Below are 24127 nucleotides of genomic sequence, written 5' to 3' on the forward strand. Positions count from 1 at the left end.
AATAACAAAGTAAGATGGAACAGCTGTTTCACTTTTTTTGTATGTGTTTACATAAAAATACATCCCTGATCTAATGCGACTTGCTTGTTTTTTGAATCAATTCAAAAAATATTCGTAATTCAGCTCTGGGTGGAGGAAGATCGTCGTGCGTCGTTGCCATTATCGCTTAAGGGCAATCAGGCCGTCCTTTTTGCTCTGCCTTCGACAGTTTTGCGTCTCAAACAGCATTGGCCAATGTGTGACGTCAGATAACTGTACTGAGTTACAGTTTTTCTTGAGGTGCATATTTGGCCATGTGCATTCGTGTTAACTTAACCTAAGTTTTTAATTTTAATTGGAACATATGAGCTAGTTTTTTCTAGCTAGAATTGGTGATGGGGTTGTATAATTTTAATTACTGGCCAAATAAATCTTAGTTTCGAATACTAAGTAACTTAAAGAACAAACAAACAAACAATTCAAAAAATGAAGAGAACCATACGACTGCCAAATTTTCCATCCGTATTTTCTCTCAATGTGTGATGGTTTCATTACATATTGCGTTTAGATGATCCCATCCGTTCTCTTCTACACAAAATTTTGACAGATCATATTACTTATGTACTCGTGTGAAGGGGGCTTTACGAAAACCTGTGTAAGCCGTTAGTTTTGCCGTCTTAAATTAGTAAATATTTATTAAAAAATTATCATACTAAATGTTAAAATTAAAAAAATTCGAAAATGAAAAAGTAAGAGCGAAAAAGCTCTGAAATATGTCAAAGAAAATATAAAAGTTGACATTATTTTCAATATAAACGCCATAAGAAAAAGAAGAAAAGACCAAGAAAGAAAATAAAATATTTTACTTTTTATTATTACATTAATTATATAATAATATTAATTAATTTATATTAATTAATCTATATCTAAAGTTTAAACACAAAGAAAGAAAATCAACTCTGATTTTGACACAACAAATCAGAGTTGCTTTTTTAGCTTATTCTTAAAAACAGCTGCTACGTAGAAACTAACTACACATAAACATTCAACGTAACGTCACAGAACGGAAACGTTACGGAACTTCCAAACTAACTGAGCCTATTTGAGAACTTAGCCTACTTACAGTCGATTTTAAGCCGCCGCCAATATTTTTAGTGTCAGCCGTCATCGCCGACGTTAATATTTGTCGGCGCAGGGCTCTGGTGTGTGATTGTGTTCCAATTTTTAACCAACTAGACTCCGCCTATTTGCCTTTATTATTACAAAATTCACGAGAAAAATTACAATAATCAACTGCGTACATTAAAATTAAGTTATTCCAACAATATGTTTGAACAAATTCAAATAAAATTGTTATTAAATGCTATAAAAATGTGAAAAAATAAAAGCAGTAAAGAAAAATTAAAATCAACCAAGTTGAAAAAAAGGAAAGAAAAGAAAACGTCCAAGTGAGAGTGTTTTTCACCTGGCTTGATAAGCCATCAGCAAACCACCAAAGAAAAGCAGAGCAAAAAACAAGCAGGAGAATAAAAACAAGAGGAAGAAAATAAATTTTATCGTTGTTTTTTATTGTTGTTGTTGGTGTTGGAGACCAACGTGAAACAAGTCTAAAGTAAAAGGGGGGCTAACTGATGGTGATGATGATGATTATTGTATGAACGACGACAACAACAACGAACATGCTTGTGCAAGTGTAGTGGAGAGAATTATTTGTTAAAAAAAATCATTTTATAAAAAGTGTGTTTTGTATGTTTCACGAAAATGAAAAAAATTAAACACAAATTCAAGCTGGTTGATTCATTTGTAAATTGATTTCAAATCACAAAGTTGTTATTGTTTTAAAAGGAGAAACAAATTGTTTAAAAATAATAATAAATAATTTAAATAAAACGTATTTTACTGGTGATTTAAGAAATAAATAAATTTATAAAAAAAATAAAAAAATAATTTACGAAATAAAGCAAATTTAATACCTGCTACATTTTTTAAACATATTTACAAAGAAAATAACGAGAAAGAAAAAATAAAACAACTTGTTAAAAAGTTTGCTTTTTGACCTAAAAGAAAAAATGTGTTTAACAATGTTTTTTGAGGAGTGCTAAAAAAAGGAAAATCGCCAACAACAACAGCAGCAGCAACAACACAGTAATCACAATTATAAAGTGATCTTCATTTGTAATCAACTCCTTTGTAGTTGTTGTTATTATTTTTATTTTTATTACATATAATTATTGTTGCTGTGTTTGCAATTCCGTCAACTTTCAATAAAAATGGAAACATTACTTAAATGGTTAAATAAGCCCAAGGTAAGTCAACTCAAAGTAACTCTACACTAGACTGACTACACACAAACACACACTCATGAAACGCTCAAAAAAAAAAAAAACAGCAATAACAACAAAACAAAAACTTAACTTTGTTTTTGTAATGTATTTAAGTTGTGTTTTAATTGTATATAAATATGTGCAGTTGTGTGATCGTGTTTTTCAAGCAGTGTTGCTAAAAAATATGTAAAAAATCGCTGAAATTCTTTTGATTAGACCTGGTTCACACTGGCAAACTTTTTTTGGGAAACTTTTGATTTTTGTGTGTGAGAGAAAGAGAAACAAGTATCAATGATCTCTTTCTCTCACACACAAAATCAATAGTTTCTCAGCAAAAGTTTGCTAGTGTGAACCAGGTCTTAGTAAATTAAAAATTATGGATTAATTTTTTTAATTGCTAACAAATGATACTTATGTTCTTACCGAAAATAAAAGCTTTGTTCATTCTAGGATATGTAGGTACTATATATTTTTAAAAATGTTTGTTCTGGTTTCAATCTTTAACGAACTTGTGAAAGTCGAAATCAAATACATTTTTAAATGAAATTGTGTAATTAAATTAAAGTGAAGTATTTCTCCAATAATCTATCTTAATTAAACAGATTATACAAGATCGGATAGAAAATAAATTTGGAAAAATTAAAATAAAATATTAACTATATTTTCGTAGACCTTTTACATGATACAAGAAATTCATATATTTTATATTCACGAAGTATAGAAGTAGGAACTTATTTTACTTTAATTCAAGCCAATATTCAAGCCAAGACAAGCAACTTTGGAAATAGTATCATAGAATGAACAAACATCAGCAACTTCCATTTTGGGGCTGCAGTAGTGGACAACTACAGGCTATTTGAAAAGCACGAAGTTGCTTTTCGATATATTCTCGGGCTAATGATCTTTAGGCCCAACTGAAGTCTGTTTAGAGTCTGTTTGTGTTATGGGAAACGAATAGTACAATTAATCGTTTATGTCCGTTTTAAGTGCTATTAATCTCAAAGTATTTATAAAACTCTATTGATGATTTTAGCTCTCGACAGAGGCATTAGTTAAGAACTATCCAAAGTAGAAAATTTTCCTGTTATAATTTTTGTACATATTAATGTTTCTTCTTTTTAGCAACCCACTTAGGGCTACCACTAGCCACAGGCTGCTCAGGTGACTAGCTATTTTAACATGTGCTTGTCCTACGAGGAAGTTAATCGTAACCCCATAGATTACGTAGAGACAGACAAAAAGCTTAAGTTTATTTTTTAAGTGTCCACTATCTCGCATACAAAGGTACAATAAAGTGACGATTATATTCTACCTCATTTACAAAGAGTACATCCGTGACGAAAGACGAATTAGAGCCATCCAGGTGGTTAGACGTTAGTGGAAATCACTGTCTTTTTCGGAATCATTGACTCTTTGTCGAACTACTGGGAATCTATAAACACTTTTAAATTGGCAACATTGTTTTTTGTATCTGTGTTTTGCAGTTTTGTGTATTATTTTTTTACTTGAAAAAAAGTAAATCATCATGTTTATTATACGACGTGTTTTATATTTTTTCATTATTACTCTTTATTAACATTTTCGTGATTTGTTCATTATATTTATTTTGTGTAGTTTTTTTTGTTATTTTATTATTTTATTTTTGTTTTATGTCTTTGTTTGCACACAAATACTTTTACAGATATGTATTTCATTTCTTATAAATATTTCCCGTTTTTTGTTAGTGATTTGTCAGTTTTGTTGTTGTTTTAATTATTAAGAAACGTCACAATGAACAACTCTCAACACAATAAGTAACAGAAACATATAAAAATTAAAAACAGGGATAATGAAAACATATTGTTGCTTATGGTTTTATCTGCTGCTAGTGCTTACTTTTAAAAAGTTTTTTTTTTATATAAAATTTACTTTTATTTTAATTGCGTAGTGTATTTTTTGTCTTTGCTTTGTTTCTACTGCCTTCTTAACTTTGTTTTTTTTATTATGGTACGTTTAACAGTAAAAAGGGCAATTGCAAGTGTCAGTCACAATCTATATGTAAACGTACTCCTAAACTTTAGTTGTATGTGTAAAAATTTATTCAATTTGTTTTTATTTTTACTCTAATTTAAAATTCAATTTCCTTGTTTGTTGTTATTTCATAAACTTGGGGTTTTTTTTTGTAAAAAATAATTTTAATTTAAAATTAAGCATGTAAATTGCATGTTTAAAAAACTTCAAAAACTATAGTCGGTCATGTCTTAGTATTACATTATTTAAAGTGATACCCTCAAGGGGATCGATCTCCAGTTAGTTATTAAGCCAAAAATACATTATTATTGTATTTTTTCAGTACTTTTTAACATCGATATATGAATGTATACCGCATAGGCTAGCCAGTCCATAGAATTATCAAGAGAGTAAATCAATAGACTAATCCAAAGTCTACAGTAATTATAGATATATAGACTACTCAATAAATGTCCATATTTATACTAGACCATATACTGAAAAAGTTTTACCTTTCATCAACACAAATTTCCACCCCACTATAAACGTGTAGGGTATAAAAACTAAGAAAAACTACGTCATTAACATACTTTTCGGTCTATCTATCTTGACGTTTATTTGCTGTTTTTCTTCAACATGTTTACACACTTGATGATGATATGTAAGACAGTTTGTTAAAAAATAGCAGTTCAAATGCAGTTCAATTTTTTATATTTGTTTGTATTTTCTATTTGATTTAACTCGCGATGATAAAGACCTTAATTATAACCATGTGATTATTGAGAAAATTATACGTAGTTTATATATATTTTATTAATCAGCTTTAAATACTATAAAGGGTTTTGCAAACGAAGGGTAATAAACAAATTTATTTTTATGAAAGTTAAACTGGAGGGTGGTCAGGCAGATTGTCCGTGTAAGAGGGCTGCCTGATGATTCATGTTTTTTTTTTTTTGTTTTTATATATACAAAACAATTTTCACTTTAATCTACATACTCTCTTTCTCTCTATCTAAACCTGCATGCCAAACTTTTCGTGGAATAGCCTGATTTGTGGGTTTCATTGTCACATTTTTTATTTGCTTTTACAGGGGGTTTTGTTTAGCTTAGAAAATATTTTAGTTTTTGATATTTTACAAAATAAAACTTGGTTTTAGTTTTTGTTGAACAGAATACCCTTATCATATGTAAGTAAATGATCTAATTATATATATTATTTTATTAATTTAGGTCGTGCATCTTAAAGCAAAATACGTGTTCAATTGTTTAGCTATAACATTAAGAGGCCAAAAAAAGTAATTTAAAAAGATAACTCCCAACTTCTTCAGATCTTTTAGATTGTAGAGCTCGCCAAACCACTTTGCTCCATATACTATTCAATTTGTTTTATGTGCAAGGTATCAAAATTCTTTTTCACACCACACCCCACATTAGAATTATGTTTTTAAGACGGATATTGATTGATTTAAATCCTAAGCAGAAATCTATTTTGAAATACATAACTACCCTCGATAGATCCACTATTTCCGAAAATCAGTTTGACTTTTTGGTTAAAACAGCTGTTGCTAAGTTGATATTCTTTAGCCATTCCAAAGTGAAGATTCAATTGTGGTAGCGTTACATTGGATAGCATGCCATATATAATATTCAAACTGTTTCATATTTTTAGTAGAAATAGTTACTTTAATTCTGTAATGTATAAAGAATTAAGCTATTAGTTTTAAAAATATTTTTTGTAGCGAGCTCGTAACTTTACTATATATGTACTTACAAATATTGAACGATGACAACTAAGATAATTTAAAAACAATATACATATGTACATATTTATACATATTAATAATAAGTTAAAACGCTTTTAAGATTAATTTATAGTTGGAAACTTTTGTGCATTACTCATATTTATACCCTTCACCTTCGTGAGAAGGGTATATATAAGTTTGTCATTCCGTTTGTAATTTCCAAAATATAATTTTCCGACCCCATAAAGTATATATATTATGAATCCATATAGATAGCGGAGTCGATAGAAATCAGTTTTCTGAAGACCCCAGATATCTTCGGGATCCAATAATTCTATCAGACATGCTTTCGAGAAGTTTCCTATTTAAAATCAGCAAAATCCGTTCATAAACAACGGAGATATAAGCAAAAATCCGAGACAACCTCTGAAAATTTCATAAAAAATAAACAACAACAACACTGCTTATTCATTGCCTTTGTATTTTGTTTTTTTTGAGTATTTCGTTTCGTATGTTTGGATGGCTGTGTGTTTCATTGCCTTGTGTATATTGTTTTCTTGGTGTATTGAATTTCGTATGTTTGGATGACTGTTGGTTTCATTGCGTTGTGTATTTTGTTTTTGTTTTTTTCTGTATTTCGTTTCGTATGTTTGGATGTCTGTTGGTTTTACTGCCTTGTGTATTTTTTTTGTGTGTTTATTTCGTTTAGCGTTGTTGTTGTTCATTATGTTTTGCTATTGCTATAATAAAGATACAGTCGGGAAAATTAATTTTTAAATACACTATGGTGAAGGGTATATAAGATTCGGCACAGCCGAATATAGCACTCTTACTTTTTTTTCTTGAATTTGTTAAATTTCCCCATAATTTAATTGAATTTTTGTAAAATTAGCTTTTGTAAATAAAGGTATTGTTTTCTAACAGTTTTTTTTTTAATTTCTTTGGGGCTTTCTAAAAAAGTTATTAAAAAAAAATTTTGAAAATAAATTTCTTTTTGATATAAACTTCCAAATCGAATCAGAAAATTGCCTTCTATTTAAATTGTTTTCAAAACAAACACATCTTTTCTTTTTTTTTTTAAACCCGGTCAATTAAGTTATTTATGTTTTTTCATAAACAGTCTACTTTCCCTATTCTATTTTGCCTTAATTTTTTGCAAATACATTTATTTGTTTAAATTTTGCTCCAACGAAATTAGTTTGCCCCCCATTAAAATTTTATGATAACCTCAATGTTTGTCAAATGTTTAAATTTAACCAAATTTAATATCAATTGGCAAAAATATGTTCAATCAATGATAATTAAAGAATCATTTAAACATGTGTTTTATTTTATTCTTTTACTAATTCAGTGAATGTTGTTCTATATTGTGGAAAATTCAATGTCATTGTGAAGAGGAAAAAGAAAGAAAGATGTCAAGGTGATTAAAAATAAAGGAAAACCCCCAAACAATTTCAATGTTTTTTTGTTTTTTTTGTTTAATGTGCAAATGATGCACGAATGGTTATTTGTATATACAGGATATTATCTATGACGCAAATTACTAGGTTTTGAAATTATTATTATTATTATTAATAGTAGAAATAACATGAAAACTGTATGAAAATTATTAAAATAGATAAATATAATTGTAAGCAATAGCCTTTGCATGAAGTTTGAATAGTAATTTGTTAAAAACTAAATGTCATAGCGAAAAAATTACGTTATACGTTAAAAAAAAACAAAAAATAAACTTCAAACTGATTACTGTAGACTAATCCAGAGTATAAAAGTAAATCTATAGTGTTGACTATACACTGATCTATAGTCTTGACTGTAAACTGATCTATAGTCTTGACTAAAGACAGATCTAAAGCGATCAATAGCCTTGACTTTAGACTGATCAGTAGTCTTGACTATGGATTCATCTTTAGTCTTAACTATAGATTCATCTATAGTATTGACTATAGACTCATCTATACTATTGACTATGGATCTCTAATCCTGAAAAACTGATCTATAATTTTAACTGTAGGCTAATCTAATATTGACTATAGACTGGTCTATAGTTTTACCTAACTTTATTTATTAATTTATTCCTGACTTTAGATTCTAAAGATATGAATATGGACAGATCCATATTATTGATATAAAGTTTTGACTATAGGCTGATTATAGTATTGATTATAAACTAATCTATAGCCGAATTTGAAATAAGTTTGAATCGAGAATATTGGTCTAATATCTTGATTGTAAGCTCATATTTTAAAAATAAAACAAAAAAATTATAATTAAATTAGAATGTAAATTTAAACACTTGTTTATTGGAAACTTTTTATGCAAACTTAAAACAACAATAACAAAACAATAAATTGTTTTTTTATCTTGTTTTTGAAAGCATTAATTACCGTTAATTATAAACTGCAAGCAAATGTTAAATTGTTTATTGTTTACAAACTAATTATATATATAATTATTTTAAATTCCTTTTAAGGCTGACGATAAATCCCTATTGGCTCGGTTTTTTCATGCAGATCGTGCTCTAGCTGCGGTGGCTAGTGAATTAGATAGTTTCGATGGTAGAGCCGAGCCCGATAGATGTTCACGTTTGGTATCCAGATTAAGGCAGGGACAGGTAAGTATTTCAGTAAAAAAGAAAAATATGAACTGAATACTTTATTTACTATTTTCCTAAAATTCCAGGATAAAGTTTTAGCTATAACCAATTTAATTATCGAAGAATTATTGGGCGATGAACGTGATCAACGTGCATTTCGTGCCAAATTTCCCGAAGAAGTTTTGCAAGAAAATTTAGCCGGCCAATTGTGGTTTGGTGCTGAATGTCTTGCCGCTGGTTCATCCATTATGAATCGTGAGCAAGAGAGTAAAGAAATGCGTCCCTTAGCCGAAGCTGTAACACGTAGTCTGAATAATGTACGCTATTTGCTACGCGATCAGTGTTTACGTAATAATGTACCGAATAGCGAGCGTTTGAATTTGGATAAAAATGATGCTGCCACCGAGCAGTTGTATGAGAGTTTAAAACGTTTCGATCGTTTATTTGCCGAATTCGAATGGCGCTATGTCAGCGCCATGGTTCAGGTGAAATCGAAAGAGGAATATGAAATGCAAGAATTAATATGTGTTCTCTGCTCGGAGACTTTGCAAAGAGCTTTAAAGCTGGGTCTTTTAGAGCAGGATAAAGTTGATGCATTTGATCCGGCCTTAATGTTTTCCATACCCAGATTGGCCATTGTTTCGGGTCTAGTTATATATCCCGATGGTCCGCTTAACATGGATATGCCAGCCGAACAGTTGTCCGAAATGTTTCGGCCTTTTAGAGCCATCTTGCTAAAAGTTCGTGATTATTTGAGAAATCTCAATGAAACAGAATTGTATTATTTGGAACGTTTATTGTGTACAAATGAGGAAATAAGTTTAAAGGTAAGTTAGTCACCAAATACATCAAGTAAAAATAACAAATATATATATTATATTATTCCTTTTAGGACACTTTGAATTCAAAAGATGCTGGCTCTGCAGCTGCCGACAATAATAATACCAAAAGTAGCAAATATAGTGAAAATTCTCCCCAAGAAAATGTCGAGAATGCAGGTTCACTCAAAACCAACACTACTACCTCTAAATTGCAACACAAGTCATCGTCTACATCGATGTCGTCAACATCGTGCAAAACATTTAAGACAAAACCAACGAGAAGAGCTGACAGTCCTTCGCCAGCACCGTCCACAACTAGTAGTTCGTCATCAGATGAATGTTCCACCTATAATACACCAGTGTCATCAACACCTTCCTCGCCTAGATCGTCACATTCATTGGTTTCAACAACATCAGCGGGTAATGAGAGTAATGGCACCACCTCTCCCGACAGCTGGATCGATGATGATGAAGATGATGATGATGGGGAAAGAGAAAAAGATAATTTCATGTCAGCTCATCATGATGATGACGATCATTATGCCGATGATGATGATTCTGATATAAATGGTGACGATGAGAGCCATGATAAAAGTGAAATTGATTCGAATCTTGAGGACGAGGATGATGATGAAGAAGAGACAAATAATTTTAATTTGGATAATGTGGTAGAAGGTATTATGAATCTTGAAAGTATGGTAGATCAGATTATTAATCTGGAAATGGCCTCAGCTGATTGTGCCACGGGTTATTTAATTTCCAACACTACTTTGGGTAATTTATTACAACCGCAGGAGGTGCCTTTAACCGATAATTTTATAGTCAGTGATTCCGATTTGCCTACAAATGAGGATTGTAATGATAATTTGGATGTGGAACTGCCCAGTACTAGTGCTAAGGCCTTAAACACCACCAGCAGACAGGAACAGCAACAGATAGAAAAAGAAAATCACGATAACAATAATTCTGCCACCTCTAACACCACTGCTAGTTTACGCTTACAAGACTCTGAAGAAATCTCTATATCTCAACAAAGTTCCATTAATAATCCTTCCTCAACTACAACAACAACTACGTCTTCTTGTACTCGAAGAAGACGTTACAGCACCGATCAGCAACAACAACAGCCCGTTAGTCAAAATCAGACTCAACAGGTCTGTACAAAAGATCATACACGATCTCATCGTCATCATCATAGACATCATCATCACCATCATCATCACAATCATCATACACATTCAACGTCTTCAGCAAATAATCGCAGCAGTACAAGCCAGCAGCATAACCAAAGTCATCATAGGCATCGTGTTCATCATGTCCACGCTCATGGCCATGGCCATCATCATCGTCGTCCTCATCGTCATGGTGGCGATAAGCAACATACAAACGGTTGCGATGAATGTGTTGGCAATGTCGGTGGCAATAGTGCAACAAAAGAAGATTCTACTATGGAAAATAGTAAAGCAACGTCTTCAATTGGTGTTCTGGACATAGAAACTCCCTCTTCGTCGTCATCACTGTTAGAAGATAATAAATCGACGGTTAGAGCATCCGGGAGAACGAAATTTAAGTGAGTATTAGAACTGAACTAGAACTGAACTAGAACTGAACTAGAACTGAACTAGAACTGAACTAGAACTGAACTAGAACTGAACTAGAACTGAACTAGAACTGAACTAGAACTGAACTAGAACTGAACTAGAACTGAACTAGAACTGAACTAGAACTGAACTAGAACTGAACTAGAACTGAACTAGAACTGAACTAGAACTGAACTAGAACTGAACTAGAACTGAACTAGAACTGAACTAGAACTGAACTAGAACTGAACTAGAACTGAACTAGAACTGAACTAGAACTGAACTAGAACTGAACTAGAACTGAACTAGAACTGAACTAGAACTGAACTAGAACTGAACTAGAACTGAACTAGAACTGAACTAGAACTGAACTAGAACTGAACTAGAACTGAACTAGAACTGAACTAGAACTGAACTAGAACTGAACTAGAACTGAACTAGAACTGAACTAGAACTGAACTAGAACTGAACTAGAACTGAACTAGAACTGAACTAGAACTGAACTAGAACTGAACTAGAACTGAACTAGAACTGAACTAGAACTGAACTAGAACTGAACTAGAACTGAACTAGAACTGAACTAGAACTGAACTAGAACTGAACTAGAACTGAACTAGAACTGAACTAGAACTGAACTAGAACTGAACTAGAACTGAACTAGAACTGAACTAGAACTGAACTAGAACTGAACTAGAACTGAACTAGAACTGAACTAGAACTGAACTAGAACTGAACTAGAACTGAACTAGAACTGAACTAGAACTGAACTAGAACTGAACTAGAACTGAACTAGAACTGAACTAGAACTGAACTAGAACTGAACTAGAACTGAACTAGAACTAAACTAGAACTTAACTAGATCATTAATTCTGTGTTAATTTGCAAAAGTATTAAGATTTCAAAATCTTATTATATTTTCTGAAAATTTAAAAAAAAAAAAATATATATATATATATACATATATACATATGTATATTCAAATGATTTTTATCTAATTTGATAATTGATGATTTTTTAACTTTAAAATCAATATCACAAATTAATCAATTGTTATTTTCATAGAATAAAAATAGAAATTTGTAAATATATTGATTAAACACTATAGTAGAAAGACCCAATTTTGTATACATAATTATAAAAATATCTTTATCAGTTAAATAAAAACAAATATTTATTATCTATACAAACAATCTCTAATAATGAAATGATTCACATTAGAACAAAGTAAATTAAAATAAAACCCTATTTTTATTTATTATTTGCTTTTTATTATTTTTATCTGATATTGTACTTAACGCTTTGTTTTCTTTTCTTTCTCTCTTTTAGAAACAAGGAAAATTTACTTCATCGTTTGTTTGTATGTATTGCTGGCGTTGCAGATCAATTGCAAACAAACTTTGCTTTTGACTTACGGCAAATACTGCGTAGTGTTTTCCTAATGAATATGTCACCGGCTCAAGAAGAGTTAGACATACCGGAAAAGCCCAAAGATAATGAATTATTTGAATTTAGGGCTTCCGAAAATGATGTGATACAAGAGAGTGCGGGATCAAGTCAAAGTATTTATTCAGCCGAAGAGGTTAATCCCGAGGGTGATAATCAATCGAACAGTAGTAATAGCAGCAATGGCAGCAGCAGCAACAGTAATACCAGTAGCAGTAGCAATGAAGGCAATAGAGCCTATCGTCATTCAACGGGTACAGCGATAACTAGTAATACTATAACGAGCGAAGAAACGGCGGCAGCAGCAGCTAATCAACGACAACAAATCGAACGTAGTCGTAGTTTAGATAACCAAGCTTGTCCCACAACGATTAATAACCAACAAAGACAGCAGCAACTACGTCAGCAGCAACATAATCATATATTTCGTAATCGTTATAATTCAACAGGCAGCAATTCGCCCTCAATATCATCTTCGGAAAATAGTTCACCCGTTTGTGAACGTTCAACAAATACAACGAATCGTAGAGTATCGGAATCGAATGCTAATACGACTCAGCAGCAACAACAGCCGCAACAGCAACAATTAAATTCCCCTTCTCCGGTACATTTATCACCACCTGCCTGGATACCCGATCAAAAGGCACCACGTTGTATGTCTTGTAACACTCCATTCACTGCATTTAGACGTCGTCATCACTGCCGTAATTGTGGTGGTGTATTTTGTGGTGTTTGTTCCAACAACTCCACACCTTTACCTAAATATGGTCTCACTAAAGCGGTACGTGTCTGTCGTTCCTGTTATGCCCATGAACTTAGTTCAAATGCCATAACTACGACGACTACGTCTGCTCTTAATCATAATAATCATCAACAAAACCACCACCACCACAATCACCATTCTCAGTTAGTTAGTCAAACAACAACAACAACAAACAACACCAACAACGAACCTCGTTTACGTCGTCCTGTTACCACTACTAGAGCTATTGATTAGTAGAGAAATTTTATACAAAAACAAAAAAACATTTTATGTGTGTGTGTATTTTTTTTATATATAAATATGATAAATTTAAATTCTAATTAATATTTTATAATATTATTCCTTTCACTTCACTTTTCATTTGCGTTATTGCACTACAGTTTCACTTGTTTTGAGTTTATCGGCAATAAAATTTTATTAACTTTTTTGGGTAGAAATTATATTAGAAAATTTCTATATAGAATCCTTTTATAAATAAGTCTGAATTTGAAAAGTAGATTGTTTTAGTATTACGGATTGAATTACAAGTTTCCTTCAGGTGTTTGGAATTTGAAAATTAGATTTGCTTTGAAATGTTTAAAAAGTTAACAAATAAATACATTGAATTGCATAATTTTTAAGAAATATTTTTGAAATCTGAAAGATTTCTTTTTAAAATCTGCTGATTTAAAATTCAATATTTCAAGAAATTTTCTAAACTATTTTTGAACCAGAATTTTCCAAATACAATTTGTGTTATAAACATATTCACTAATTAATTTTAAACATAAACTCTACATGATTTTAATTTAATACAAAGAAACATACAACAGTCATTTGTCGTTCATTAATTAATTATAACATTTCTCAAATATTATTTTGGGTTTTGGGTTTAAAACTATAGTTTCTATCTTTTACTCTCCTCTAGCTTTGTCAATGTGTTATTTTTTCTATTAGTTATAATTTTCTAATAATATTTTATTAAATTATCAAAACAAAAAAAGAAGAAAAACCGTGTATACTAATTTTTATTATTAGCTTAAATACAATTTAACATTGTTTCGTTTTCGTTTATTGTTTTCTCTTTTTTATTATTATTACAATTATTATTTTATTTTTTTATTTAATAGGACTTTACACAATATTTAAAATTGTGTAGTAAAATGTTTAGTGTATTTTATTAAAAAAAAAACAAACAAAACCAACAAAAAACTGCAAAATGTATGTATAACTCTTAAATCAATGTGTATATTTACTTTTTTTACATAAGACAATTAGACAATAACAAATTTCAATTTGTTGTAAAACTTATTAAAAAAATTAATTAAAAAAATAAAACTTCTTTTTTATTAATTTGTAAAGTTTAAGGTTTGACATTAACTACGTAAGTTGGAAATTATTTTAGGGTAAGTTACAGCTATAGAAACTAAGTTTAATTTACATAAAAATTGTTCAGATCGGAAGGCAACAACATAAACTTCCACTTTAATAATTTCAATACCACAACGAAACTTAGAGTATCGGAATCGAGTATATTGCAACATATTTCGATAACGAAATTAAGCTAAAATGTGCTAAATTTCTGTTCAAATGCCATTATTTAAAAAATAAAAATTATGAAAAATGTTACATTATCACATTTGCGGTAATTCGGCCTGAGAACTAGAACTGAACTAGAACTGAACTAGAACTGAACTAGAACTGAACTAGAACTGAACTAACTGAACTAGAACTGAACTAGAACTGAACTAGAACTGAACTAGAACTGAACTAGAACTGAACTAGAACTGAACTAGAACTGAACTAGAACTGAACTAGAACTGAACTAGAACTGAACTAGAACTGAACTAGAACTGAACTAGAACTGAACTAGAACTGAACTAGAACTGAACTAGAACTGAACTAGAACTGAACTAGAACTGAACTAGAACTGAACTAGAACTGAACTAGAACTGAACTAGAACTGAACTAGAACTGAACTAGACTAGAACTGAACTAGAACTGAACTAGAACTGAACTAGAACTGAACTAGAACTGAACTAGAACTGAACTAGAACTGAACTAGAACTGAACTAGAACTGAACTAGAACTGAACTAGAACTGAACTAGAACTGAACTAGAACTGAACTAGAACTGAACTAGAACTGAACTAGAACTGAACTAGAACTGAACTAGAACTGAACTAGAACTGAACTATGAACTAGAACTGAACTAGAACTGAACTAGAACTGAACTAGAACTGAACTAGAACTGAACTAGAACTGAACTAGAACTGAACTAGAACTGAACTAGAACTGAACTAGAACTGAACTAGAACTGAACTAGAACTGAACTAGAACTGAACTAGAACTGAACTAGAACTGAACTAGAACTGAACTAGAACTGAACTAGAACTGAACTAGAACTGAACTAGAACTGAACTAGAACTGAACTAGAACTGAACTAGAACTGAACTAGAACTGAACTAGAACTGAACTAGAACTGAACTAGAACTGAACTAGAACTGAACTAGAACTGAACTAGAACTGAACTAGAACTGAACTAGAACTGAACTAGAACTGAACTAGAACTGAACTAGAACTGAACTAGAACTGAACTAGAACTGAACTAGAACTGAACTAGAACTGAACTAGAACTGAACTAGAACTGAACTAGAACTGAACTAGAACTGAACTAGAACTGAACTAGAACTGAACTAGAACTGAACTAGAACTGAACTAGAACTGAACTAGAACTGAACTAGAACTGAACTTGTGGTTAAAGGTAATTTTAAAGAATGAGATTCATTAAATTCGGCCCAAAGTTGTATGATCTTAGGCGTTGGAATTAGAGCTATAGTTTAAGGAGCTTACATGAGCATGATAACTTACACAAGATCGTAACAATGAAATTGCTGATCTACTCCATATTATTACTTATGATAGCATAGAAAGCTTACTTTTGGATGTTACTGATGTTAATGACATACTGAAAGAAATATGTTCTTATGTACTGTACATATATTTGAGGAACTCTATTTTTTGGAGATCTGTTGACAAAAAGGAATTTAACAAAATAAAATATCAAATATATTTTATAAAACGATTAATAAAATAAAACCTACGAAATGCCACCGAAAAAATCTGCTGCTGAAAATGGAAAAAAGGGTAAAAAAGATAAAAAGAAGAAGGAAGCAGAAACCGAGCCCGAGCCACCAATACAAGATTCTTTAATGTCGGTGGTTGAAAAAGATTTAGATTTAATAAAAGATCTAAATGAGGAATTTTTCGCCAGAGGTAATAAGGTAATATAATAATGAAACCCTATTGTAAGCCCCACTTGATTATATCAAATAATATACAGATCATACAAATGTTAATGGAAAGAGGACGCACTTTTGAGGCTTCCAAAATTAAACAATATACCGATATAATATTCAAATTACATCGCAAGTATGTGGAGGAAGTTAAGGAAAATGAAGAGCTTAAGCCGCAAGTGGCAAAAGCGGATACAAAATTAAGAATAGCCTTGGAATTGACCGCCAATTCGGAAGAGGCCATGCAGCATTTAAAAAAGGCTTTAAGTAATACAATAAATAAATTTTATAAAACATACATTTGGTATAAATTTTGAAAATTTAGGTGATGCCTGGCATGAATCCGATGCTGCTTTAACACGCGAACAGGAAATACAAGAAAAATTCCAGGAAGTTCTGATGAAATGTGAAAATTTTGAAAATAAAGAAACTAAACAAGATGAAAATGCCGAGTAATTGTGCTTTATATTTAAATTTATTTGTAACTTATTATCCATATTCCTATTTTAAGATTTGGCCATTTATCGAAATATAAAAATATTATATTACGCGAACGTGATCGCATTAATGGCGAGGTCATCGATTTGGAGAAGCGTTTACAATTGCAACGTTATTATTCCGAGAGTTTAGAATATATTATACATAATCATGAGGATAGTATTAATAAAATGGGCACTCGTGTTAGAGTCATAGATGCTGAAAAACAAAATTTGGATACAAAAGTTCGAACATTGATTAATAATTTGGAAGATCAAAAGGATATGAATAATAAGACTTTAATTAAATTGGAATCGACTTTAAGAGAGGTAAGTGTGACTGATTTGAATAGAGGGATTTCTATATGAGAAAGTTGTTTTGCTTTAGATTGAAGATCGCCTGTTTTGTTCCTCGCTTAGTGATCTTCTAAAGTTATGAGAGATCACCAAACGTGTGATTAATATTGTAATGTAGTTGTTTAATACCGATATGTAGTAATGTTCTATAAAGATTCGACTCTTTATTTGGATATTCGTTACATAACTAAAACCCGATTCTGTACAAAAAAACGATTATTCACTTATAATAAGAATTCGATTTTACACTAAATAACCATTTTTATTTTTAACCAACTAACTAAAGTAAAAGAGATCACTAGGCGTATGATCAATATTCCTATTTAAATATAAAGTTCTAAAAAAATCAATCTTGTGAGGATCGTGGTTAGATCACAACTTTGAGAACATTTTATCAATTATATTTTGCCATTCTTTCTCTTTTTAGCTAAATGATACCCACTCCAAATTAGCCAAGAAAACCGCGGAGTATGATCGTTTAAAATTAGTAGCCGAAAAGTTAAAAAACGACAATTCACTACATCTCAAACAGCTGGCAAAATACGAAGATGATATAGAAGTTTTACACAAAGAACAAAAAGAAAGCGAGGAACTAATTAGAAGTTTGCGTTTAGAGGATAAAGTCAAATGTAACACAATCACTCAGCTAAATAATAAATACAAAAAGTCGGTACAAGATCATAGTGCAGTTTCCTCGAAACTCTACAAAATTAATCGTATAAATAATGGTTTAAATGAGGATATCGTAAGACTTAAGTGGGTTTGAAATAATATAAAACTAATTACAAAATATTAAATTATAACTCTGTTTTAGAAATCAAACTAATTCTTTGGAAAAGGATCTTTTAAATTCAGCTCAAAAGTTTGATGATCTTCGTCGTTTAAAGGATAATATACAAAGAGAGCGTGATAACTTGCGCAGTGATATTGTTAAATTGAATAATCAAATTGCCGATCTGCGTCATACTATTATGATGCAGAGCAATACTATTGATAGTTTACATTTGGATATTAATAAATTAAATGTTAAATTGGATGAGGCTAAAATAAATATAGCCAAAGCAGAAAAGGAAAGAGATGAAATGGCTCAGGAAGTAGAGACTTTGCATGAAAAGATTGAATACTATCAGGGTAAGTTAAAAAATCATTTGGCATCAGATCAAATTAGTTTTTTCTATCATTAATTTAAAACTGCCTCCATTTTTTACAGATCAAATTCAACTAAAAACCGATCAAGTCACTGATTTAAGCGAAAAACTGCAACAAAAGCAATTTCAATTAATAAACATGAAAAAACAACTGGAGACGGTACATTCGGAAAAAATGATCTTACAAAGATCTTTAGAAACCTGTACGCAAGAAAGAGATAATTTCCGTTTACTTCAAACTGTAAGAAAGACTTATAAAATTGTAAATTTAAATATTTTTGTTAAAAAATTGCTTTCCTCCCCGTCCAGAAAACCACCCATCAAATCACCCAGTTAACAAATGAAATTTCCGCCAATCAAAATAAAATCAATTCTTTAAATTTGCGCATTGAACGCTTGAATAATGATAAAAAAGAACTGCAATCCGAATTGAAAAATACCGAAAATGTTTTGGCGAGTGTGCGCAAGGATTTGAAAGAAATGAAATTGAAAAATGAAAATCTTCTAAAAACCATATCGGATGATGAATTGAAATTTATGAAAATATCACAAGATTTAGATGAAACTAGAAAGGAAAAGAATTTAATTGGACTACAAATGGTGCGGAGAAATGATGAGATTGTTCTGCTCAAAGAGAAACTATGTATAACACAAACGGCTTTAGATCAAGGTGGGAAAATATATTGAAACTAAAAAGACTACTGCTATAGAATTTTTCTGCTTTTCAGGACAAACTCAATATAACCAAAGAATTGAAGATATACGTCTTCTTAAACTGGAAATTACCAATTTACAAACTGAACGTGAATGTTTGTCACGTGCTTTGAAAAGTACGGCTAATATGCGAGAGGAAATCATACGTTTGCAAAGATCTCTAAATCAAGAACGTGTTAGAGTGCGTTCCCTAACGGAAGATGCTAAAACTCCTACGGGTGTTCATCGCTGGCGTATTTTGAAGGGTCAAGATCCTAATAAATTTGAATTGTTGGCTAAAGTACAAATGTTGCAAAGGTGAGAGAGTTGTTAAAATAGAATTATAAATTATAGATATTTCATAATCTTGAAAAGAAATTTATCATATCTATTATCAAGGTTTTGAAACTTCTCCAGTCTAATCTTATGTTATGGCTGCTTTAGTGTCTATATTTGAATAACTTGCTCACGACCTTATTACTTTGCATATTTGTTTCAAATTATGGTTGCTTTAGTGTCTATATTTGAATAACTTGCTCACGACCTTATTACTCTGCATATTTGTTTCAAAAATTGTTATTCGAATAATTTTAAACACGAATAATTGCCAACCCTACTATTTATTCTTAAAATTAATAAAATTATAATCTTTAATGCTTTTTTTCCCCATTTTTTAGACGCACTTTAAAACAAGAAATTGAAAAAACCAATCTGCAACGTCAATTGGAGGAGTCGCACAAAGTTTCGGAAACTTTAAAGAGAATCGTCGAAAATATGCCAACTACAAAAGTTAAACAGAAATTGGTGGAAACGCAAGTAAGTGTATTTTGAATAAAATTACAAATCCGGAAAAAAAGGTATCCCACTGACGTACGAAATTAGTAAAATGTCGGATTGTCGAAAATAAAGGGAACAAATATCTAGACGTTTAGTCCAATTGTAATTAAAAGACATTAGGAGATATTAGCTAACAGACAAAATTGGATAGAAACTGGCGATCCGAGATTTGCTGGTAGATATTAATACGAAACTTTCTAACCGATGTGGGATAGTAACTATCACCGATATGTAAAATATATGCAGCTCCTTTATCTTTTTCTCATTCAATCCTAAAAACGGCACAATAGTTTGAATTACTTTTTCTATCTCATTTCTCCTCCTCGCAGCGCATCAATAAACGACAACTCAAAAAACTTAAAGCTCTCAATGCTGAATTGGCCATAGATGAAATTGAGCTCAAGGCCCGTGAATGTATAATAGAAGAATTTAAGGCTACACTGAAATTAACCAAACAACAATTGTGTGGTGCTGGTGATGTGAGCACAGTTAATACCAGCAGACCGGAAATTAACGATTATACAAGTCAAGAAAATTATATGGATTGTGTATTTAGCGCTTCAGGGAATTCGCAAAAAAGTGAAGCCAATCTAGGGGATTTAAAAGATAAAGAAATAGATGAAAAGCCCATCGATAAATAAATAGAAAATTTGGATATTTTTCAAGGTTTTTTTAATAAAAATATGTTTTATTTTTCATTAAAATTAAATTCCATTTGAGGTTTTTATGGTATTATTAAAAGTGACCTGTAGCTGAGGTGGTGCTGACAGACATTGAACCTGCATTTGCATAATGGCTTGTCTCTCCTCTAAAAGTCTTTGTTTTGTTTTACGCTCTTGCAGCAATTGATTCTTGACTTTGCAAAGATTTGTTTTCAAATCTTGAACTTCAATAGCATTCGATTTCTCCTCAATAGATTTGGTGACAATTTCGGCTTTGAGAGCTTTAAGTTTGCGATTTTTGCGTGTAAGGGTGGCCTAGGAAAGGCAAGAGAAATGTTATATTATAGAAATATTTGGTAAAATTTGCTATTACATACCTTAACTTCATTTAATTCAGCCTTGATTTTAATACTGGGTAACTTAACAATAAACTCCTTTAAGGTATTATATAGCCTTTGCGATTCTTTTAAAGCTCTTTCCTGCTCCAAACTGGCAACATTGTAATTTAACAGTTGTCTGCAAAAGTTTAAAATTTTTCCATTAACTCTACTTTAAAATTAATATTTTTCTTTATACTCACTTTCTTAACATTTGTATTCTATTTATAAGATCACTTTTCTCTGGATCCTTTCCCCTTAAATTACGCCAACGGTGTATATTCATGGGCGTCATCATTTCCTCCTGCAAAGCCCGTGCCTTAATTCTTTCCTGATTTAACATTCTATGCATTTGTAGCATTTCATGTCTTAAATCGGCTGCATTTTCACGATCCTTACGCAATACATTTCTCTCGGTTACTAGATTTTTTATTTCAGTTCTCATTAGTTTCATATCATCCCGATTTTGAGAGAATTCAGCTTGCAGCTGATCATGGGATCTTTGTAAATTTTCCAATTCCACCTTGAGTTGATTATATTGTTCTTCCTTTTTGGTGAGTGCAGAACACACGGAGTTTTTCTCATTGATCATGTTGTCTAGATCTCTCTTGAGGCTTTGCATTTTTTTCTCTTCATCCTGCTGAGCCTTGCAAAAGGTGTCATTCTCTTTACGTTTCTCATACAGTTCAGCTTTTGTTTGCTGTTGGCTAAGTTGGGCATTGCGTAGATCATTTTTGAGCAATCTACGTTCTTTTTCCATTTTATCGATTTGTAGTTGTAATTTGCCAATTTCACCATCTCTATAGCTAACTTTGCCTTTGAGAGTTTCAATGCTGGTTTGTAGATTCTCAATGGAAAATTTCAATTTGATTTTGTCTTCATTTAAAGTTTGTATAGTGCGCAGATGTGCATTGCTTTCATTAATGATGACATCGTGTTGTGTCTTCAATTTGGCATATTGGGATTCCAGATCACTAATAGTGCGTTTTAGTTCCAATTCATAAGATTCCTTTAAATGGATTTTGTCTGTGAATGAAATTTAATTTAATTGGAGTAAAAATAAAATTAGTTCCAGCTTACTTTGCAATGCGTCCATTTTGTCTAGTAAATTTTGTATATCATCTAGTTTTTTGTTTTTCTCCATATTAATTTGCGTTATCTCCTCTTTTAGTTTTTTATATTTTCTCTCTTCTAAGAGTAGTGAGTCTTTAAGGGAACGTATTTCATGTTGTGTCTCCTGTATCACTTGTCTTAGCTCTTCAGTTTGTTTTTGCTCTAGCAGAAAGTCACTTTTTAAGGCATCTCTTTCCTTAATAAGATTATTATTGTTCCTCTCATATTGTTGCACCACACGGCGCATGGCTTCAAATTCTTTATCCTGGGTATTTAGCTGGGTCCTTTAGGAATACAAGAGTTAATAACTTCTATTATAAGACAAACACATTTTTAATTTAACTCACTTTAGTCTTAAATTCTCTTGTTCAAACTCTTTGCGAGTTTCTTCCAAAGTACAGTATTTCCTGGAGGCACTATCCTGTAGTTTGGCCAATTTGGCATTCTCCTGTTTCCATTTTATAATTTCATCTTCTCTTATCTGTTTAATGAGAGTTTTATCAAAGTATTTTTCACATTTTATATTTCTTACTCATTTTACCTTTAATATATTTAATTTTTGCGTTAAATCTCTTTTATTTTTATCTCTCTCTTGTGCAGCATATTCCAGGTCCACTGTTATTTTGGCTAATTTATTGCAGGTGGCATTGTGTTGGGTATTCAAATGTTCCATATTGGTTTTCAAAGATAATATCTGTAGATTTTGTCTTACTTTCATTTTGGTTAATTTTTCGTATTGCTGCTTCAAGAGAGAAATCTGTTCGGTATATTTCAATTCATCGGATTTCAATTGATTTAAGTCTTTTGTTAGGGTATCTATGCGTTTTTTACTATTGAAAGCCTCGGTAGAAGTTTCCTGTAATCAAGAGAATAGAATTTAATCATTTTGTATCGATTTCATTTTGTTTAGGAATCAAGAGAGGTAAAGAGGCATATGGCGCTCTTTGCCCTTATCACTTTTAATCTAATTCTTTTCACTTACATCTAAAACTTTAATTAAGTTTTTATTTTTCTCCTCTAGAGTTTGATTCATGGTCTCTAATTCGGTGGTATAATTACGTTGCATTTGCAGACGTTTATTAAGATCTCGTATTTCAGCTTTAAGATTCTCTTTCTCTTTATTTTCATCTCGCCGGCTGTAAAATGATCATTGATCGTTATTATTTGGCTAATTGTTAATTTAACATTATTTACTCACTGTTTTAAACTGGCTCGAGTATCACTTAAAGACTTAATCGTATGCAACTGCTCTTCTACCGTTTCCTTAAGTTTGACCAATTCGTCTTGGGCTGTTTGTTCGCGTATGTGAGCAGCATCTTTTTGACGCCAGGCACTCTCTAGAAATTAGTAAATATGTTTATGTTAATAACAAATTTTGTTTAAGATATATACTTTGTAGATCATTTATATAACAATTGAGGACAATTAAAGGATTAATAAGGGATCAAAATTAAAATGTTCCTAATTCAATTTCAAAAATTTTGGAATATAGTTGTAAAACCCACCTATAACTTCTCTCAATTGAGCAATTGTATCCTGATCCAATTGAGTCATTTTGTGAGCATCAGACAATTGACTCCTTAATTTACTCAACTCCTGGTCTAAATCTTCACATTTTGATTTCTCCAATTTTAAATTACATTTAAAACGATTACTGCAAATCATTAAACGTTGCACGTTATCGGCATTTTGTTGAGAATCTTTTTGACGCAGAACTTTGGTGATCTGGAAAAAAAAATTTTTTAGAATCGCAAAAATATCGAATATTGTATTGTTTAAATCCTACCTCTGGTATTTTATTTAATAAATCCTTATAAAATTGTTCATCAAAATCATCGGGTACTAAAGGTTCATCTTCAGAAGCAGAACCCTTAGAATGAACACTTTCATCCATGTTTTTTTTTTTACTTTAATCTTAAATTGTTAATTAAGTTTTTATTATTTAACAATTAT

The 24127-nt window shown here is 31.1% G+C and overlaps 3 protein-coding genes across 3 annotated transcripts; 2 read left to right on the forward strand and 1 right to left on the reverse strand.

The window, feature by feature from the left end:
• The first annotated feature begins 1154 nt into the window (after window positions 1–1154).
• On the forward strand, window positions 1155–14236 carry LOC119607882 (lateral signaling target protein 2 homolog). Its single transcript, XM_037962006.1, has 5 exons — window positions 1155–2285; window positions 8508–8648; window positions 8717–9457; window positions 9523–11021; window positions 12358–14236. The coding sequence occupies exons 1-5, from the start codon at window positions 2250–2252 to the stop codon at window positions 13469–13471; spliced, it is 3531 nt and encodes a 1176-aa protein (XP_037817934.1). The 5' UTR covers window positions 1155–2249; the 3' UTR covers window positions 13472–14236.
• A 2056-nt stretch (window positions 14237–16292) lies between these two features.
• LOC119607884 (cilia- and flagella-associated protein 58) lies at window positions 16293–20720 on the forward strand. Its single transcript, XM_037962009.1, has 11 exons — window positions 16293–16499; window positions 16559–16778; window positions 16837–16963; window positions 17023–17317; window positions 17772–18100; window positions 18159–18475; window positions 18555–18733; window positions 18802–19162; window positions 19221–19503; window positions 19863–20001; window positions 20352–20720. Exons 1-11 carry the CDS (start codon window positions 16323–16325, stop codon window positions 20661–20663), a joined length of 2739 nt encoding a protein of 912 aa, XP_037817937.1. The 5' UTR covers window positions 16293–16322; the 3' UTR covers window positions 20664–20720.
• LOC119607883 (cilia- and flagella-associated protein 58) lies at window positions 20685–24068 on the reverse strand. The gene is made up of 10 exons (XM_037962007.1): window positions 23961–24068; window positions 23680–23899; window positions 23373–23511; window positions 23157–23310; window positions 22716–23030; window positions 22522–22655; window positions 22142–22458; window positions 21265–22087; window positions 21062–21200; window positions 20685–20999 (listed from the first exon to the last, which is right to left on the reverse strand). Exons 1-10 carry the CDS (start codon window positions 24066–24068, stop codon window positions 20727–20729), a joined length of 2622 nt encoding a protein of 873 aa, XP_037817935.1. The 3' UTR covers window positions 20685–20726.
• Between the last annotated feature and the right edge of the window lie 59 nt (window positions 24069–24127).

The sequence above is a fragment of the Lucilia sericata genome, unplaced genomic scaffold (assembly GCF_015586225.1).
Source record: "Lucilia sericata isolate MDLA Ls3-8-SP2 unplaced genomic scaffold, ASM1558622v1 Contig000758F_arrow, whole genome shotgun sequence".
Classification (NCBI taxonomy): domain Eukaryota; kingdom Metazoa; phylum Arthropoda; class Insecta; order Diptera; family Calliphoridae; genus Lucilia; species Lucilia sericata.

Bases quoted from the DNA above. Each gene is read 5' to 3' on its own strand.
- LOC119607882 (XM_037962006.1), top strand. From the start codon at position 2,250: ATGGAAACATTACTTAAATGGTTAAATAAGCCCAAG. The intron at 9,458-9,522 runs GTAAGTTAGTCA...TATTCCTTTTAG, and splicing joins ATGAGGAAATAAGTTTAAAG to GACACTTTGAATTCAAAAGA. The intron at 11,022-12,357 runs GTGAGTATTAGA...TCTCTCTTTTAG, and splicing joins TCCGGGAGAACGAAATTTAA to AAACAAGGAAAATTTACTTC.
- LOC119607884 (XM_037962009.1), top strand. From the start codon at position 16,323: ATGCCACCGAAAAAATCTGCTGCTGAAAATGGAAAAAAGGGTAAAAAA. The intron at 18,101-18,158 runs GTGGGTTTGAAA...ACTCTGTTTTAG, and splicing joins GAGGATATCGTAAGACTTAA to AAATCAAACTAATTCTTTGG. The intron at 19,163-19,220 runs GTGGGAAAATAT...TCTGCTTTTCAG, and splicing joins ACAAACGGCTTTAGATCAAG to GACAAACTCAATATAACCAA.
- LOC119607883 (XM_037962007.1), bottom strand. From the start codon at position 24,068: ATGGATGAAAGTGTTCATTCTAAGGGTTCTGCTTCTGAAGATGAACCT. The intron at 23,031-23,156 runs GTAAGTGAAAAG...TCTTGATTACAG, and splicing joins ACTTAATTAAAGTTTTAGAT to GAAACTTCTACCGAGGCTTT. The intron at 22,656-22,715 runs GTAAAATGAGTA...CTCATTAAACAG, and splicing joins AAAAATTAAATATATTAAAG to ATAAGAGAAGATGAAATTAT.